General features: G+C 38.8%; 1 protein-coding gene across 8 annotated transcripts in view; it reads left to right on the top strand.

Annotated features, from left to right (window-relative positions):
* The window catches only part of cyribb (CYFIP related Rac1 interactor Bb), a 185,487-nt gene extending 179,301 nt beyond the window's left edge, over window positions 1-6,186 (top strand). For all 8 annotated transcript variants that reach the window (XM_043688537.2, XM_043688538.2, XM_043688535.2 and 5 more), the window contains 3 exons: window positions 191-317; window positions 597-667; window positions 5,433-6,186. In XM_043688537.2, coding sequence (XP_043544472.1) covers window positions 191-317; window positions 597-667; window positions 5,433-5,496 — 262 coding nt within the window. In that variant the 3' untranslated portion in view covers window positions 5,497-6,186. The remainder of the gene's footprint in view (window positions 1-190; window positions 318-596; window positions 668-5,432) is intronic.
* Window positions 6,187-19,632: the final 13,446 nt, after the last annotated feature.

The following is a 19,632-nucleotide window of genomic DNA, read 5'->3' as shown; positions in this document are numbered from 1 at the left end:
CCAGCCTGAAGCATCTCTGGTTAGCCCAAATCTTTGAGACGAGATAAATTGTTATGTAAGTTAATCAGGTGAAATCATTTCCAGAATTTCTGATAAATTGATTTTTGGTTAATGTACTAACTGTTTAAACAAAAAACAAATTTTTTGAAAAGTGTAATTAATATCCAATTTATTTATTTTTCATATACAGGGAATACAGAAGCAGATTTGCAAGTGAAGAAACAGTATCGTTTTGTCTGAGGGTGATGGTGGGTGTCATCATTCTTTATGACCACGTGCATCCAGTTGGGGCATTTGCCAAAACATCTAAAATTGACGTGAGTTTATTCTTCATTGAATCTAACTGTGCTGCTATCATATTTTGAAGCTGTTGTTTTCAAGCAGTAATAAAGTATTTGTATTATCTGTGATGTGAATGCTGAATTTGCATGCAAATTATTTCTTGCTATTTGTATTTTCCACTAATAAACGATACATTCCAAAGAAGATGCCACTTAAATATGTGGAAGTACATGTGTGTAAATTTATATAAAGCTGCAATATATAATTGTGCATCTATGGAAATTATAGTGTACTAAATTCCATTGTTCCTATAGATGAAAGGATGCATAAAAGTCCTAAAAGATCAGCCTCCAAATAGTGTAGAAGGCCTTCTGAATGCTCTCAGGTAACTAAAACAATTGTGACACCTGTTGAAACTTTCATGTTTGTAAATGAAAGATGTCAACTGCAGACTGACTCACTTATTAAAAGGTTTGACTATCTACTAATTAAAATGATACTTTGGCTATCATGTTCAATATACCCATGTTGGAAGATAATATAGAATATATTTTTGGTACTTAATGTTTACAGATAATACTATGTATTAAGAAAGTGTGCATGTATAATTGCAGAGGAGAACTGATCATTTACAGTTTAGAACGGTTTTACAAATGCTTAAACATCTTACATTTCATAGTCATGTCAGCCACATCACTCACATCATATCAATCACACACATAAGGCTATCTCTAATCACTTTGTCACTCTTCAACTATATCCCCTCTCCCAGCTCCTTGTTTTTGTTTATGAACCTGGAAAATATTTTCACCCATTTTTTTTTAAATGGGTGGCTCCTGATTTATAAAAAACTGACCCCAAGTACTAGATTCTCCCATAATAGGAAACATCCTCTTCACATTCACCCTATCAAGACACTTCAGGATGTAAATGCAGTGGAGGCGGTTAAGAAACTGTCCTTAAAATGTTCTACGAACTCCTCATCTAGGCTTTTTTGTCTGTATTTTCCAGTTGATATCTCCCATATTATTGCTATGCTTTTCTAATAAGCTTTCATTATTTCTTCCTTTATACTCACCCGATTGTGTGGCTGCAGTTAGGGGGCTTGTACACTACTCCCACAAGTGAGTTACTACCTTATATCATTTTTCGTTTTGACTCATCTATTTCCACATTTGATTTCCTAAACTTAGGTCATTCTTCTGCACTGCGCTAATACAGTTATTAACTGATGAATTCACTCTTCTATGTTTGTTACTTTCCTGTCATTTCTAGATTTCCTATATGCTTCAAGATGCAGGTCCCAATCCATACCATCCTGCAGCCATGTCTCAATAATGATTATCAGATTGTACCTATTCATTTCCATTTGCACTTTGTTTATCTGTTTTGTTTTGATTATTATGTTCATTTGGGTACAGATCCTTTAGTTTATTCTTTTACTCTTTTTATAAATTCCAGTCCGATATGTTTGTTGACTCTTAGATTCATATTCTCTACTTTTTTTTGGTCTATTTATCATTTTTTGTATTAATACCTCTGTGTTTGGCCTTGAATCAGCATTTGATATACCACACCTTCCTAAATTTGATCACATTACCCCACTATCCAGATTCAAACCTTCTCTACTTCCCTGTTAATGCGGTCGGTAAGAGCTTAAGCACAATTCCGGAGAGGCCATCCCATCTATACAGATCCCACTTTTCCCGTTCTGGTGCCAATGCTGAATTGAAACTGAAACCCATTTTCCCCACACTGGTCTTTCAGCAATTTGCATCCAGTAAAATCTCCTATCCGCCCACAACCAAAATCGCTCTATTGCCATTATTGGATGACTCAGCCTAACTCAGTTTTTGGAATCTTTATTTTACCCCTACCCTGACCACTGCCTCCCTTTGACCTAGGTTGCTGGAATTTTAATTGACTTCAAGCTGAATTTCTGATCTGGATGTGTGCCACCGTGGGCAGCATGGTGGCACAGTGGTTAGCACTGCTGCCTCACAGCGCCAGAGACCAGGTTCAATTTCCGGCTCAGGCAACTGTCTGTGTGGAATTTGCACATTCTCCCCGTGTCTGTGTGGGTTTCCTCCAGATGTTCCGGTTTCCTCCCACAGTCCAAAAATGTGCAGGTTAGGTGAATTGGCCATGCTAAATTGCCCCTAGTGTTAGGTGAAGGGATAACTGCAGGGGAATGGATCTGGGTGGGTTGCTCTTCGGAGGGTCGGTGTGGACTTGTTGGGCTGAAGGGCCTGTTTTCACACTAAGTAATCTAATCTAATCAGGTCTTCTCTGTTACCTCAGCTCGTTTACTTTAATTTAAAAGTTGTCCATCTTCATCCCTGAAACCCTTCTCATATCTTTGTTCCCTCCAAACTTAACTACATTGATGCTTTCCTGCTAACCTCCCATTCAGCACTCTCATAAACTTGAGCACTTCCAATATTCTGATATATCCAAACTAGTGGTAAAGTCCCATTCTCCCATCACCATGTGCCCATTGACTGACAATGATCCCTGCTTTACCAACACCTTAAAATTTAAAAATCACATCCATGTTCAAATCCTTTCAGATCTGGCCAGATCTGGATGCAAATCGATCCCACAACTTGATTCTACCCACCATTGACAATTGTGCCTTCAATTGTCTAGATGCTGAAATCTGAATTAATTAACTAAATCTTTCCAGCTCACATTTCCTGTAAGAGACCCATGTCAGAGATTTGTTGGTGACATGGGTTTCCACAGCTGATTGGCTGCGATAATGATGGAATCAGGTGATGTTATGGTGATCTTTGTGATGGAAAGAATATGATCTTCAAAGGTGTGAATAGTCTGGTTTAGCCTCAGACTCTTGCTGGATAGTAAGATGAAATCAATTGCAAGTGCAAAGATGATGGCTTTGGTCCTGCCAGTATTTAACCTCAGCAAGTTGTAGTCATCCAAGTCGCTATCGGCTCAGTTGTTTTTGTTAAACTGTTCATTCATGAGATGTAGCCATCACTGGCTAGGCTATACCTCATTGCTTCAGTCCTCGGGATGTGGGGACATCCACATTACTGTTTGAAAGGCAGTACCAAGATTCTGAACTAGCAACAACAAAGGAATAGCAATATGTTTCCAAGTTGGAATGGTGTGTAGCTTCAAGGGGACCTTGCGGGTTGTGGTTTGCCCATCCATTTGCTGCCCTTGTCCTTTTAGGTGGCAGAGGACATGGATTTAGAAGGTGCTATTGGAGGAACCTTAGTAAGTTGCTACGGTGCATCCTGTAGACTGCACATGCTGCCATCACTGCATGTCTTTGGTGAAGGGAGTGAATGTTAAAGGTGGTGGATATGGTGCCAATCAATTAGACTGCTTTTTCCAAGGATAATGAGAACTTCTTGACTGTTGTTGGAGCTGTCTTCATTCAATAAATGAAGAGTATTCTGTCACACATCTGACTTAAACCTTGTATATGTTGGACATGGATTGGACTTATTTGTCACTGCATTCCTAGTCTATAACCTGTTTTTATCGCCACAGTACAGAGGAACCTCGATTATCCGAACGAGATGGGTGGGCAGTATTTCGTTCAGATAATTGATTATTCGATTAATTGATTTCCTCTGGGGCACGGAGTTCTCTGTGAAGTCTGCTCCCCATTCAGGAGACTAGGCAGCAGCACCCTACATGCGTGCCCCTGCCCCACCTCGCCCCCCAACCATGTCCAGCCCCACCCCACCTCGCCACCACACACACACACACACACACACACACACACACAACTCTGTCCAGCCCCAACTTCACGCTCGGCCCCAACCCTGTCTGCCCCCTATCTGCCCCGAACCTGCCTGCCCCCAAACCCCATCCGACCCGACCCCACCCCCCCCAAACCCCATCCGCCTTCACACCGCCCCCAACCCCATCTGACCACACTCCGCCCCAACCCTGTCCCCAAACCCTGTCCACCCCTACCCCGCCCCCAACCCCATCCGTGTCTGCCCAAACCCCGTCCACCCTGCCCCCAAACCCCATCTGCCCCAAACCCTGCCCCGTGCCTTCACCTATTTCTTGACATCAGGTGGAGTGAATTGAATTGATTTAAAGACTGGCATCTGTGATTCTGGAGACCTCCGGAGGAGACCTAGCTGGATCATTCACTCAGTACTTCTTGCTGAAGGTGGATGCGTGGCAGCCCACAAGAAGTAGAATGATCAAGAAACATGGTGGACTGGTGGAGTTGAATGTCAGTGGGGTCAAAAGTAAAGGATACTTTGGAGTAATAGTAGACAGGTTGGAAGAAAGATTATTACTGGCAATGCTGTAGCTACAATTTGATCAGCAAGCATGTAACCAAACAAGAGCAGGCTAAATGAGCTGATTACTAGAGAAGTGACTGAAGCAACTAATACACCATGTCTACAGAGAGGCAAGAGTTGAATCATGATTGGACAGGTTTAAATATGAAGGTGTGGGAGAACTTTTGGAAGTTCTTGAAGAGAGGCTGGAGATAGAGTGGTAGTTTGCCATCTCCAAAATGCCAGGCAGGATTTTGTTTTATGGCACGATGGCAATACTTTGATTAAGTCTTCTAACTTTTATGAGTTGGTCCTGAGAAGTGATTTGGTGTAACTACATAGAATTTGCAGAAACAGGCTATTTGCCCAATTGTTCTGTTCTAGTGTTGATATTCCCTGCTAGCCACCTCCCATCTTACTTTATCTAACCCTATCTACATATTTTCTTATTCCTTTGTCACATGCTTTCCCTTAAAGGCGACTTATAATTCATCTCAATTCTGCATTGTTATCATAAGTTCCACTTCAAATTAGTCTTTTGGCAAAGAAGTTCCTTCTAAATTCTTGGATTTATTACATTTCTGGCACCTAGTTTGAACTTACTCAGCGAGTGAAAGCAATTTTTCAATGTCTACCCTATCAGATCTGTACTTAATTTTAACAGTCATTTCATTTTTTTCAAAGAAAAGAGCACTGATCCATGCAGATATTATTGCATGAAGTGAAAATGATAGGATTTTATTAAACAATGTTTATTTTGTCCATTTGGATTGTTGTAATAGTTGCGTATAAAATAATATATTCTTATGTCTGAAATTAAGTCATTTAATAATCTGATGCATTCTTTAAAAGATATGATGTTCTCCTTTCCAGGTACACCACCAAACATTTGAATGATGAGACTACCTCCAAGCAAATTAAGACAATGTTGCAGTAAAGCTTAGCAACAAACTGGCTACAGAGAACAGTATTCTGCAATGATTGAGATGCACAGATATGTTTTTAATGTTTAAAGAATGCAACTGCTTTTTCTCTTTGTTTTTTAAAATGTGTTCCTGCTCTTTAAAAATTGCTAAAGTTATTTTCTGTGCCAAATTCTCTAAAAAGACATAAACAGTGCAAGAAGTGTTTACTTTGTTTTGCGTTTGAATGGATGGTCATGGAGCACATTGGCAGCTACTATTCCAAGTTGGGTGTCTTTGTATGTGTAAGGAAATTCAGTAACTTGGCCAAAATGACAAAGAAAATCTCTGTTCTGTTTCTACTGATTAATATTTAATACAGCTTCTGCATGACAAGGTCTTTTCATGCTATGTAAAACATCAAGAATGGTCATTTTCTATCGCAGCTTCATCATGTGCAGCCATTAAAAATGGAAGAGATGTTAAATTAACTATATATGTTTTATTGTACAAAAAGGTACCTAGCACAGCAGACTACGAATTATAGTACAAGTCTGTTTTGTTAATACTTAAGTTTGCATTGACTCATTTTGTACGAGTGTATGTAAGTTTAACATTCATTAAACTAACTTTAAACTGTGATGTGTGCATAACAGATGCGTATGCATGTACATGTAAAATGGACAGCTATTAGTCAAATAAAATGAGCTTTTGTTTTTCTAAAACCGGCCTTTTGAGATTTAGAATATTTATGTTTATTTCTGACCATCACTGTGTATTTTGTTCACTAAATGATTGTAGATCTACTCTTTTGAATTCATTATCTGTCCTATATACGGCCTAGTGGTATTATCATTAGACTATTAATCCAAAGACCCAGGTAATATTCTGGGACCCAGCGTTGAATCCTACCAAGGCAGAAGGTGAATTTTGAATTCAATAAAAAGACAAGTCTGGAATTAAGAGTCTAATGCTAACCACAAAACCGTTGTGAAAAAACCCATCTGGTTCAGTACAGTCTTTTAGGAAAGGAAATCTGCCAGTCTTATCTAGTCTGGCCTACATGTGACACCAAACCCCCAACAATGTGGTTGACTCATTCACGCAGCTAGGGATGGGCAAATTATTCTGAACTCTTATTTCTCTGTTTTTCTAATTTATTGTTGGGCTTTTTATTTCTTTATTTTTCTGATTTTTTTCTTGAAGAATTTGTACTTAAGCGTTTGTACCGAGGTACCTTGATACTAAGATGGTGCTGCAAATGGCAACTTGTAAAGTTTTCACTGTACTCATGTGAGTACATGTGACAATAAACCTAATCCTTGTAGCCAGTGACAGCAATGTTCTGTGAATGAATAAAAAAAAATCAGCCATCACAAATATTACGTCATTCAACAAAAGTTATTAAAAAATCATTCATTTAGACTAGATTCCCTACAGTGTGGAAACAGGCCCTTCTGCCCAACCAGTCCACACCAACCCTCTGAAGAGTAACCCACCCAGACTCATTTCCCTCTGACTAATGCACCTAACACTATGGGCAATTTAGCATGGCCAATTCACCTAACCTACACGTCTTTGGACTATGGGAGGAAACCGGAGTACCCGGGGGAAATCCATGCAGACGTGGGGAGAATGTGCAAACTCCACACAGACAGTCACCCGAGGCTGGAATCGAACCTGGGACTCTGGTGCTGTGAGGCAGCAGTGCTAACCACTGAGCCACCGTGTATTTTCCATTTTAAAACAAAAAATCTGAAGGCAATTTTTGTCACTGTATTTGCTTGTAACAAGATCCTTATAAAAATGTGTTATAACATATTCAGTAAAATCTGCAATTGTCTGGCCTACATGTGATACCAGACCCATAGCAATGTATTGTAATATATTTAGCAAAGTCTACAATTGGATAACGAAAATTAGTTTACTTGACTGTCGCCGACCGTGAGCAACCTGGCAATTCAATTAATTTCAGAGTTTACTGCTTAGTTAAAAACAAATGGTACAAAATTCTAGCAGAGCAGTTTTAGTGTATAACTGGATTGTATACTTACTGTCATACATGTTGATCCATTGTTCTGACCTGATAACTCTATGATAGATAAAGAACCAACAGACACATAATATGGAATAAGGGAAATTCACTAAAAACATTCCTGCAATGGTCATATTGAATTTGTGTTAAGGACTCTATTCACTCAGCCTGCTGTGGGCAACATCAACTGTGAGGAATATATTTTATTTGTCACAGGATAGCTAACGAGGCGGCACTTAATTCCGAATGTAGCAAAGTGCAAATATTTATTAAGCATAAAGTAAGCTAGGCAGTAATTAACAGCATAACAGGTTTTCCTATTCTGACTTTATCTTAAGCACTTGCCTCTTTGGACCTCTAAAGCATATTCAGGCTTCTTTGGATCCTGACAAGAGGCAATTCCTTCTTTTTGATCTCTTTTCTCCCTGCTATTGCAAACAGGGTTGTGACCACCTTTTTCGTAACCTAACAGTTAAGTAGTCCCCTCTTTTACAAACTATTGGCAACTCTGTTGGCTTTAAATCTTCCTTGTTCTTAAGGAAGAGCGTTCTCAACATCCTGATGCCTTACCAATATATAATAGTTCTGAATAGTCTAATATAATTTCATGCAATTAGAAGCAAGTTTATAAGCCAGGGCTACAAAGATTCACTCAGTCTTAATTATAGTGTTTGGACTAATACAAATGTGTTATAAGAATTTATATACATGGCTTAATTCTTTTATGAAGTGTAATTCAAAGGTGTGATTTTCATGTAGTAAGCAGGCAACAAAAGATGGTGGCACAATTTGCGTTTTTGCCTAATTTGCAAAGATCTTTAGATCTGAATAGCTAAAATAATGATGCAATTCCTTCCATTTCCACACGAGGGAAAGTACAAAGAAGATTGATGGGGAGGTTGCCATAATAGAGATTTTGAGCCATGTAGAATGTTTGAATAGGTTGGGATTAGGAACAAAGGAAGATGTGGGAAAATTTAATGGAGATGTGTAAAATTAATGTACCTGAATAGTGTGAATAGGATGGAGTGATATACCTTAATGAAGTTGTTGATAACCAGGGCTGTAGATTATAAGTAATTGACAAGAGTAAAAATGAGGTTAGGAGAGTTATTTTCACCCATGGCTTTTTGGTTATCTGAAAATCAACCATCTGAAAAAAGAAGCAGAAGCCCTCATGATAATTTAAGGAAGATATTTGGTTATGCAATGCTGTTAACTATTAGATTCTGGACTAAGAATTTTAAAGCAGACTGGAGTGACTTTTTTTTGTCAGCACAGACATGATACTGTAAATTTGCTGTTCCCAAACTTGCGCCTGAAAGTTACGTAATCATTTGGAAGACATGAAAAATCGGGTAAATCCTGGGCAATTAGAGTCCAAAAGATTTGGCAAGTTTCTCTGATTCTCTGATCTTTTTAGGGCCTTGGGGGAACTAATTCAGAAAGCCACCCTGGTCCTGATTAATGGCATATAGTTATCCCCTTTTAAGAAGTGATTGCCTTTTGAGCTAGAAAGAGGTTCACTTGAAGGAATAGAAAAAAGAATCACTATTTTCTGTAGGAAGCAGCAATCTTTCCCATTTCCACTATTCTCTAGCGATAAAATAAAATTCTTACGATCTAAATTGTTCATAGCCACACAAGACAATGAGATTTCCTGATCCTCCATAACTTATTTTAGAGTCATAGAGATGTACAGCATGGATAAAGACCCGTCAGTCCAACTCGTCCATGCTGACCAGATATCCCAACTCGATCTAGTCTCACCTGCCAGCACCCAACCCATATCCCTCCAAACCGTTCCTATTCATATACCCATCCAGATGCCTTTTAAATGCTGCAATTGTACTAGCATCCACCACTTTCTCAGAGACTTTCCCCGAACAGTATATGTCCAGTCCAAGAAGAAAGGGCACACTGATGGACCGAATCCATGGAAATAAGCTAGGCCAAATGGATCAAGTATCACTTGATTGTTCTAAAATGTTCAGGGTGATTGTAGAGAATGACATGCAATCATCAGAGTGAGAAAAATCAATGGAAGAAATCTAACTTAAATGGGGCAAGAACAGAACTGGGCAGGATTGACTGGAACAAGAGGTTGTAGTAACAAACTAACTGAATAATGGGCTATCTTCAAAGAGAAAATGCTTCAAGTGCACTCAAGGTGTATTCCCTCAAATGGGAAATTAGGACAAACAAATCCAGAGTTCCTTGGATGACATAGGAAGTAGAAATTGATGTCATGTAAAAAAAAAATTTGCTTATACAGGTTTAAGGCAGAAAATCCAGGAGAAATATCAAGAGGGAGGTCAAAGAACAAATAAAAGAAGCAAAGATGAATTATGGGAAAAGGTGAGCAGCTAATGTAAAGGAGAATCCTAAAGTCTTCTATCAGCAAAGGGTGTTTAAAGGAGGATTATGGCTGACTTGGGACCTAAAATGGAGCTGTACATGGAGGTCGGGCCAATGACAGAGGTGTTAAGTGAATACTTCGCATCTGTCTTTACAAAAGATGAGAATGCAGCCTAGGTCAAGTCAACAGAGGAGGAAATGTTGTGGTTCTGTTCACCGAGCTGGGAATTTGTGTTGCAGACGTTTCGTCCCCTGTCTAGGTGACATCCTCAGTGCTTGGGAGCCTCCTGTGAAGTGCTTCTGTGATGTTTCCTCCGGCATTTATAGTGGTTTGAATCTGCCGCTTCCGGCTGTCAGTTCCAGCTGTCCGTTGCAGTGGTCAGTATATTGGGTCCAGGTCGATGTGCTTATTGATTGAATCTGTGGATGAGTGCCATGCCTCTAGGAATTCCCTGGCTGTTCTCTGTTTGGCTTGTCCTATAATAGTAGTGTTGTCCCAGTCAAATTCATGTTGCTTGTCATCTGCGTGTGTGGCTACTAAAGATAGCTGGTCGTGTCGTTTCGTGGCTAATTGGTGACATTAGTCCCACTTTCCTGCACTAAACCCATAGCCTTCAATACTCAGACAGTTCAAATGTTCATCCAAGTACATTTTAAACGTTATGAGGCTTATTTGCCTCAATTACGCAGTGCAGTCCAGAACCTCAACCTTCAAGATAAATACGTTTTCCTGAAGTCTCCTCTAAACCTCCTGCCTTTCAGCTTATAATTATGCCTGTGTGCACAGCTGCCATGTAATCAATGCAGAGGTGGTGCCCCCTTCAGAAGATGCTCTGTCCAAAGTTTGTGAGAAGATTTGTAGCTCGGGTGCTCGTTGTTGTGGTTCTGTTCGCCGAGCTGGGAATTTGTGTTGCAGACGTTTCCTCCCCTGTCTAGGTGACATCCTCAGTGTTTGGGGACAACCGGAAGTGGCAGATTCAAACCACTACAAATGCCGGAGGAAAGATCACAGAAGCGCTTCACAGGAGGCTCCCAAGCACTGAGGATGTCACCTAGACGGGACGAAACGTCTGCAACACAAATTCCCAGCTCGGCGAACAGAACCACAACATGCTCTGTCCCTTGTAGCTCAGCATCTCCATGGATTGTTCTGCAAAACGTGCCTCCAGCAACCCCCCCAGGTCTTGCCACTGGACTGTCAAACTATCCCAATCTATAGGCTCCAGTTACATTGTGATGGGATGTGGGAAGATGGGAAAGATCTACCCACCATCTGGAAATTCCAGACAGCATCTGAAGAGCACTTTCAATTGGAACTTTAATTGCTCACCTCTGTAGTCATCATCAGCCCCTGTCTCCCTGAAAAGTGAAATGGGTTGGAATGGGCATGTGCTGGCAATTAAAAGCTGGTAATTAAAATGTCAATGAACTTGCCTCCAAATCCGTCTCACTTTGGGGTAAAAATTCAGTCCAGCTTTTCCCATTTTCCTGTCCTTTGTGTAAATCTGCAAACATTTATTCTTAAGGTTCTTAACCAATTTTCTTTTATGAACAGGAGTTGATTGTCACTCCAGCACATTCTAATGTAGAGCATTTCAGATTCCAACCACTTGCTGCATAAAAAATTCTTTCCTGATTCTGCTGTTAGTTTTTCTGCCAGTCATCTTAAACCTGTATCTTCGAGATCTCAGCCTTTCTTCTGAAGGGTGTCTTTTAATCTATGAGGAGAAAGTGAGGTCTGCAGATGCTGGAGATCAGAACTGAAAATGTGTTGCTGGAAAAGCGCAGCAGGTCAGGCAGCATCCAGGGAACAGGAGAATCGACGTTTCGGGCATAAACCCTTCTTCAGGAGGCTTCTCCTGTTCCCTGGATGCTGCCTGACCTGCTGCGCTTTTCCAGCAACACATTTTCAGCTGTCTTTTAATCTAAGCTGACTACAGCCTTGATGATTGTGAACACCTCAATCACATCATCAATTATTAGATCCAGTTTTATGACTTTGGATGCAGCAATAAAACTTTCAGTAGTTCAGCTTTAAGGAATTATTTCTGGCCTTCAATAGACTTTTTATATGAGCTAAATACATGCAGAGAAGAATACATAAGGTAGGTATTGAGACAAGGATGCATCATGTTACATTTGGCGATGTAAGAACTGCACTATTAGAGGACAAAATTGGTAATGAAAAGACAGGCAGGAGACTCCAATGCAATGCAAGACCAAGAGGAAGCTGGTGAAATGTGGTCTTGTTCTATTTCCCCTTATCTCATTGCTGCCAGTGTAAGTTGCTGGTTACATTGATTTCAATCAATGTAATGAATGATATTCTCAATGAGTTTTGGAAAAAAAAACACAATTTATTTTTGTGTTCAAGGAAATTATGAGTTTTTGTACCTGGTGCTATTTAGTAGTCAGTAAGACATTTGATTAATTCAGGTCAAAAGTTAGGTTTGAGTGAGCAAGTCAGTTAGATAGACCCATAAGATGATATTCCAAAGAGTAACTTAACTATTATTGACAGATTATGTTAAATTGTACGGATAAATATATTAAGATTGATTAATTTGTTGATCATATTCTCTCTGAAGAGAATATTCATTGGACTGCTACTTTAATCCAGCAGGTGGCAGTTTTCTACTGTGAACTGCTCCAGTTCTGTTAATCTGAGACATGATAGATCAGGGGCTAATTGCAGTTTAAACTTTCCCAAAAAAGTGATTTTTCACTCTGATCTCTCCTAACTAACAACTGCAGGGCTGCATGAAAATAAGTATAAACAGAACACACATCAATTTAACTGTATTCATTTGTTAATCTACTTAAACTTCGTTCCAAACAACCACTAAAATTCATTTGTTACCTATAAATGATGTGACTTTTTATTGATTCATCTTATAGAGTCACAGGGTCATAGAGATGTACAGCATGGAAACAGACCCTTCGGTCCAACTCATCCATGCTGACCAGATATCCTAAAATAATCTAGTCCCATTTGCCAGCATATAGCTCATATCCCTCTAAACCCTTCCTATTCACATACCATCCATATGCCTTTTAAATGTTGTAATTGTACCAGCCTCCACTATTTCCTCTGGGAGTTCATTCCATACACGCACCACCCTCTGTGTGAATAATTTGCTTCTTGAGTCCCTTTTAAATATTTCCCGCTCACCTTAAACCTATGCCTTCTAGTTTTGGACTCTGCTACTCTAGGGGAAAGACTTTGTCTATTTACCCTATTCATGCCCCTCATGATTTTATAAACCTTTATAAGGTCACCCTCAACCTCTGACGTCCCAGAGAAAACAGCCCCAGTCTATTCAGCCTCTCCCTATAGCTCAAACCTTCCAAATCTGCCAACATCTTTGTAAAGCTTTTCTGAACCCTTTCAAGTTTCACAACATCCTTCGTATAGCAGGGAGACCAGAATTGAACACAATATTTGAAATGTGGCCTTGGTTTAGAATATAAAGATTTTTGTTATTGTTGACACTATGTTTTAACTCTCCTGAACACAACAAAAATGCAATAAATAAATGAATGAAATGGATAAATAACTGAAAAGTATATGTTTTAATTCTGCATTTATTCTTGAGCACCAGGAATTTTGTGCACAACCTTTCGAACATTCTTATGTTGCAGAGAACAAAAAAATCTTTGCTTTCTTTTAAGTCTTTGCTTTTATCTATCCTGGTCAAAATTCCTTCATTAATGAATGATATATTTATATAATCATTTGATCATGTCTCATGATTTTCATGTAAATAGCATCAGTTTTATCTACAAATACAGTTGGCGAAAGTTAATGTCTTACCCCAGTCATTGCAATAACTTATTCTGATGTCAAATCTGAGGGAATCGAATTGCACAGCATCAACTATGACCTAATAATATCTTTAAAGAACTTCATTTAGGCTCCAGTGATTAAAATAACACGTGGACTCAGAGAATCACATATTGCAGGGAGGGGAGAGTTGCTTTGCATGTGACAGTCTTCTCTAGGGATAGTATAAGTACAATTGCATTGGGATATAGCAGCTTTAACTAGTCAATTCAACGTTTTGTACTTTTAATAAATTACCCTTTCTAGCTTAAGCATTTTAAAATTTGTGGATACAAGTTGATAGGATCTTTTAACACTTTTGTATTAGCTTTTGTGCTGCTCCAACTTTTCTATTATGGCATCCCACAAACGTTCTAAATTGGCACTTCAGTTTTGAGTCTTTCGATGCATGATGAGATTAATTCAGTATTCTTTTAGTTTTATTCAGTGTTTGTACCTGTATTATGAATTTTTGGGGGGGAATTATTATTTTCAGCACTATATCATGTGCATCTAAAGATTCTCCTTTCTAAAATAATGCTGATTATTTACAGTTGCCAACAGTGGATGAGAATCCCTGGAGCCCAAAATCCAATTCTTTAAAAGTGTTGTGTTTAATGCTATTATAGTTCTATTGCAATTTTCAGCATAATACAATATACTGAGGTGGGAGGCCAGAAACTATGTTGGAAAAATGCTTCTGTACTCCAACACATGCTGGCCTTTAATGTCCAAGTGGTTCCACTTTGATTCTCATGACTGTATATTTTATCCCGATTCGATTTTCTACATTTTTCCCCTTCCATATCCTGCGATTACCTCAGTGAAAGGCTTCCTTTCTCAGCCTGAGAACAATTAATTCCCTTTCTTTCCAGTCTTTCTCATTTCCTCACTGCTGTTCTGTCTGTCTGTGCTGACTAACTGAAACAGCTGGCAGGAAGATGGCTGGCATTCCTTTCATCTGTCTAATCCCTTGACCTCAGCGTTTACACTGGGGAGATAGAATATGGCCCACTGCCCGTTACTGACTGGCTTGCTGAGATCAGCTGATGATACGTAAAGAAAAACTGCAGCTTTCTTCAGTATTCTGAACAGTTGGCCTTTTTCCTTGCACTTTCACCTAATGCTTTGCACATTCCTCCATTTCAGTAACCAAAAAGGTATGCTGCTAAATCCAGACCTACTGAAATTTGGTATTATCAGATACTTAAATCATGGTGTCAAGAAAAGAAGGAGTAAATGAAACAATATGTTTTTTTTTCTCATTAACTAAACTTTCCTTTTCATCCACTTTCAATATTAATAGACATAGTTAACATTCATTGTAGATTCCAGCCAACACAGAAGATATTACGATAGATTAAAAGAACACAAGTTTATTTGAGGTTTATTAGGGCCAAATACAATAAGAAAAAGACGACTTTTTGTTTAGAATTAAACCACTGAATAATTATACATTTGGAGACCTGAACACTTTTTGAGAAGTATCAATCTTGCGTAAGATGAAGCAGTCATAAAATTAAAGACGTGTACTACTCGTGATTCTGAGCATTTTACTCTCTTTCGTGTCAAATTAAGAAATGGTTCGACAGCCTTTGATGGCACAATGTAAAAGAAAGTAACAAATGGACACATAAAAAAATGAGTGGGACCTTATTAAACCCAAGTAACATTGTCCATGTGTTTTACCTCAGCTCCTATGGTGCCCACTGGTCTCTAAAGACCACTGTTGTGCCAGTGAACACTGCATATCCTCCATCAGTGGAGTCCAAGGTGCAGAATTAAGCACAAAAGAGGGAAGACAGTCAGGCGCAATGATGCCCTCCAAGGCCTATTGCCTGGACCTGTTAATGACCACTTTTTGCTAAGCCCAGGAGCCACACCTCCCCACTTTGACTGTTGGAACAGGACAGGTTGCTGAGCCTAAAAAAGAAGACCTTTATGGTTCCCTGCAGCAATACAGGGAAGAGCACTCTGATTGATGTCTCCACTTGTCAACATTTTTAGATTTTTGGTCATAATCACAGATAAACAATTAATACTCCTTTCCTATTTCCAAACCAGTTCTATTTTGGGCTTAGGGAAATCAGCTATATTTACACAATATTCACTCCATTATATAACTATCAAAACTTGATATTTAGCAACATATTTCAGTCAGTTTCTTTTTTAATTATAGATTTCCAGCATTAGCAGATTTGTCTGTTTATCACTAAGATTTAGCACCTTTCCAAAGCTCTTCAAATCATTACCCCAAACAATTTAAAAACAATCTAAATGAAAATATGTTCTTGGCAGTACCGAACATGAAAATTGCGAAGTAGAGAGACATGCTGCCGAAGCTTTTCAGTTTGCACTCATCAGAACAAATACAAGTATGCCAAATTTCAGAAGATCAACAAATTATATGCCAGGAGAATAGGATACTATCTGGTTGGCAAATTGATTGATTGGTTGAGGCATTTCCATAGAAAACGCAACTTAGGCTCTCCAAGCTCTAAGTAATTCTGAAAAGGTGTAGGTAATCCTTTTATTTGCAGTGCCATGCAGTGGCAGGTAGAACATATATGCCAACGATTGGCTGATTAAATCAAATAGAAAGTTCCTTTAGTTGTTCATACTATGTAGTGTACAGACCATGCTCAACTAGCCCACACTTACAAAACCTAAAACTGAATATTTATTCTCAGATGTGATTCTGTGATTGGGAAGCACTTGCTGGACACACCATGACTGTGCTAAGATAATCTCGCTGTAACTTGACTCTTTAAATTTGCTGGAAATCAAATACATTCAAAGCAATATCATATTCTCTGCAGAAGAAAAGGAATATATTCACAGCTTGGCTTCATTTTTTAATTACCTGGGAGCTTGGAAGCCAGTAGTTCCCTGTTTCATCTCCATGTCAATGCTCGACTAATGTGAGTCAACTTGCCAACCAATCAGCTGCCTTTTCTTCTGCAGAATAAATTGTTGGCATTCTTTTGTTTGTCCTGATGACTGCAGGTGGAAAACTTTGATAACATGTCTCTTATTTCAGCAACATTGAAACTGAAGGTGCAATTTTGATTTGTCTTCCAGAATCTGCTGCAAGTTACATTTTCTGCAATACATAATCACTATTTATGAAATACCTTGGCACTTTTATACTGATTTCAGTGCAGGAATTGCAATGAAATTCCTTTAATGTTAAACAACCATGATATTATCCGACACAAATCCTACTCACCCTGGACCTGTCCCCAAATGTCTGCACTCACTACACACACACACACACACACACAGACAAAGACCCACATGTACACATATATTTTGTGGGGTGAATTTGTACTTGCAGAGTTACATTGTACTTTGCTCAAAAACTGCATGCATTCATGTAGAACTCTGAGCTCAAAAACTGCATGAATTTATGTAAAACTCTGTTATCTCACTTTTTAGATTAGAATCAATCTAAACATCATGGCATTGACAGAGAACACAGAGGGCCAACACCTTCAACATATTGTCTAGCTATCACCATTGTTAACAGCTAACCCGAGAATGCAACTTTAAAAAAAAGGTTTTGTGATTTACACATGAAAGAAGTGAAACTATCACTGTATTCTAACAGATGAAAGGCTTAACAGACAATCAATTTTTCAATGTATAATTTCAGTTACATCACACTGTAAATTTTTGCTATAAATTCTCTGTTACGATCGAGCCCTCCACTATTATCTGATGAAGGAGTGTTGCTCCGAAAGCTAGTGTGCTTCCAATTAAACCTGTTGGACTATAATCTGGTGTTGTGTGATTTTTAACTTTGTACACCCCAGTCCAACACCAACATCTCCAAATCATAAAAATATTCAGGCCTGTATCTTTTTGATGCGATTGCAAATGATATAGTTTGTCAAATCGCTAGCATAGAGCTGGCTGTTGTGTCAAAAATGGATCACTGCCAATGCACCATTCCAGAGCGAGCTGGTGTCCTGATAGTCAGGGGTCAGTCACGCTTTCCTGAGATGGCCTTAACAGGGAGGAATGGCTTCACTCCCACTCCTGTAAGCTCCAGCGTAAAAATCCTTAGCTCTTAGCAGCTCTACTTTCCGGATTCCTGAAAAGCAAAGGGTTAGTGTCCAAGAAGGGAAAATCAGAAAGCAAAACAAAAGTCAAAAATAATGGAGAAAATCATGTTGGTCAAGTCCCTTTATCCAGTTTCTCCTGGACTGGCTACTTTGTAACTTTAGATTTGGTTTTGTTCAGTCTGGCTGACACCCTGACTATTGGATTATAATGAATAATTGTGAGTTTACTTGGATTGACCTTTTTATACTTGGCAATAGATGTAATTTTGAATCAAATAAAAATTAGTTAATGGTCATTGAACATGAAAAAAATTCATAACGCATTCTCACAATTAACAGAAGCCAAGCTCCTAATGCTATTATTGTAATGACGTTGTTGTAACCAGTCATTTTGACAGATGATGTTTATGCTTTGTAACTGTGGGTGGCAGTAGAACACTTCACAATTATTAGTACCTTATAGTTTATAGTTTGCTGAAATAGCACCATAAACCAGGGTAGACTTTTCATAAAGGTTTATCATATTTGTGAATATATGGTGTATGCAAAGGCACGGTCTGCAAAGTCTGGACTGGTTCGAACTCCCTAATTTGGAAGTTTCTGATCTGGCAACCTGTGTGGTCCAAAATATTCTGCCAGTGAGAACCCTGATTTTCTGAAGAACATGCAATGATTCTGTTTTCCCAGAATTGGAAAGACAGGTAAAGACATCAAGATTCTGTAAAATAAATGTTTTTTGTCTCATTTTATGTTGAAGAGCGGTTTTCAAATGTGTGTCAAAACACACATATTGACTCTACCAAAGGACCTCCTGTGGTCTGGAAAATTCCATGGTTCACCAAAATCCTGGTCTTGAAGCTGATGGGTTATGAAGGTAGAACTGACCAAAAGGTATTGCTCCCTTTAAACCATATCTGCTTTGGCCTTAATTGTGGACTTTGTAAGAAGGTCTTGGTATCAACAAGTTAAACACTTTTTGTGAGACTGGATAGGGTTCATCTGGAAGAGAAATCAGCCTGGCTGATGAGTTGGGATAGGTCTCTGATGAAATGAAAATAAGTATTTTTGACAAGTTTTCCTCTCTTTCATCCACTTGTCCCTTCACTCAACATTACATTTCATCCAGGAAGTTGACTGAGGTTGAATGAATATTCCCTCTGGTCAGTGACAGTCAGATGTGGTAAAAGCACGGAATATAGCATTGGGGCTATCTATTTCATTATGATTTTGTGAACTACTTGTATTGTAAAAGACTGCTACATATATGAAGTTGTCATACAATACTTTACAAGATGGAGAGACACACTAGGTTTGAGAGCATAGAATCAGGATAATACATGACTTTGAAAATATGATTTAGAAAAAAAGATTAAATTTTCTTTTGGGGTGACAGGGGTCCCATGGAATTGGATTAGGTGACCACAATCTGAGTAGAGGGTATCGGGTGCAGAGACAGGGAGCTCTCGGTGTACCAGCACTGCATTGAAGGTTAATTAAAAAAAACAAAAAAAATCCCTCATCCCTCAAGTGCCCTCATGCTTTACATACTCCACAGGCCTGCCCTATCCATTCTAACCCATTCCACTTTATTCCCTCAATGCCACCCTATGTCCCTCTACCTACCTCCAATGGGCCTTTACAGTCTCCAAATCAACTTCATTTCAACCCATGTCTCCCATACACCACTTTTGCCCTTATACATACCATTTAATTAACATAGTACCAAACACAGGTACACCTTTAGGACCTATGCAGAGACGAGATAAAATAAACGCCATTAACTAAATTTCTAAGTGTCTATTGTAGACTAAATTGATATCATCATTAACTACAATTGCAGTCTTCAGCTATATAATGCATTTGCAAGAAGACATGTTTCATTCAAGTG

The sequence above is a fragment of the Chiloscyllium plagiosum genome, unplaced genomic scaffold (assembly GCF_037043375.1).
Source record: "Chiloscyllium plagiosum isolate Xiang-an unplaced genomic scaffold, Cpla_swu_hap1 HiC_scaffold_4, whole genome shotgun sequence".
Lineage (NCBI taxonomy): Eukaryota > Metazoa > Chordata > Chondrichthyes > Orectolobiformes > Hemiscylliidae > Chiloscyllium > Chiloscyllium plagiosum.
The sequence above is the reverse complement of the archived record's forward strand: the minus strand, read 5'-3'. Positions and strand labels throughout refer to the sequence as shown.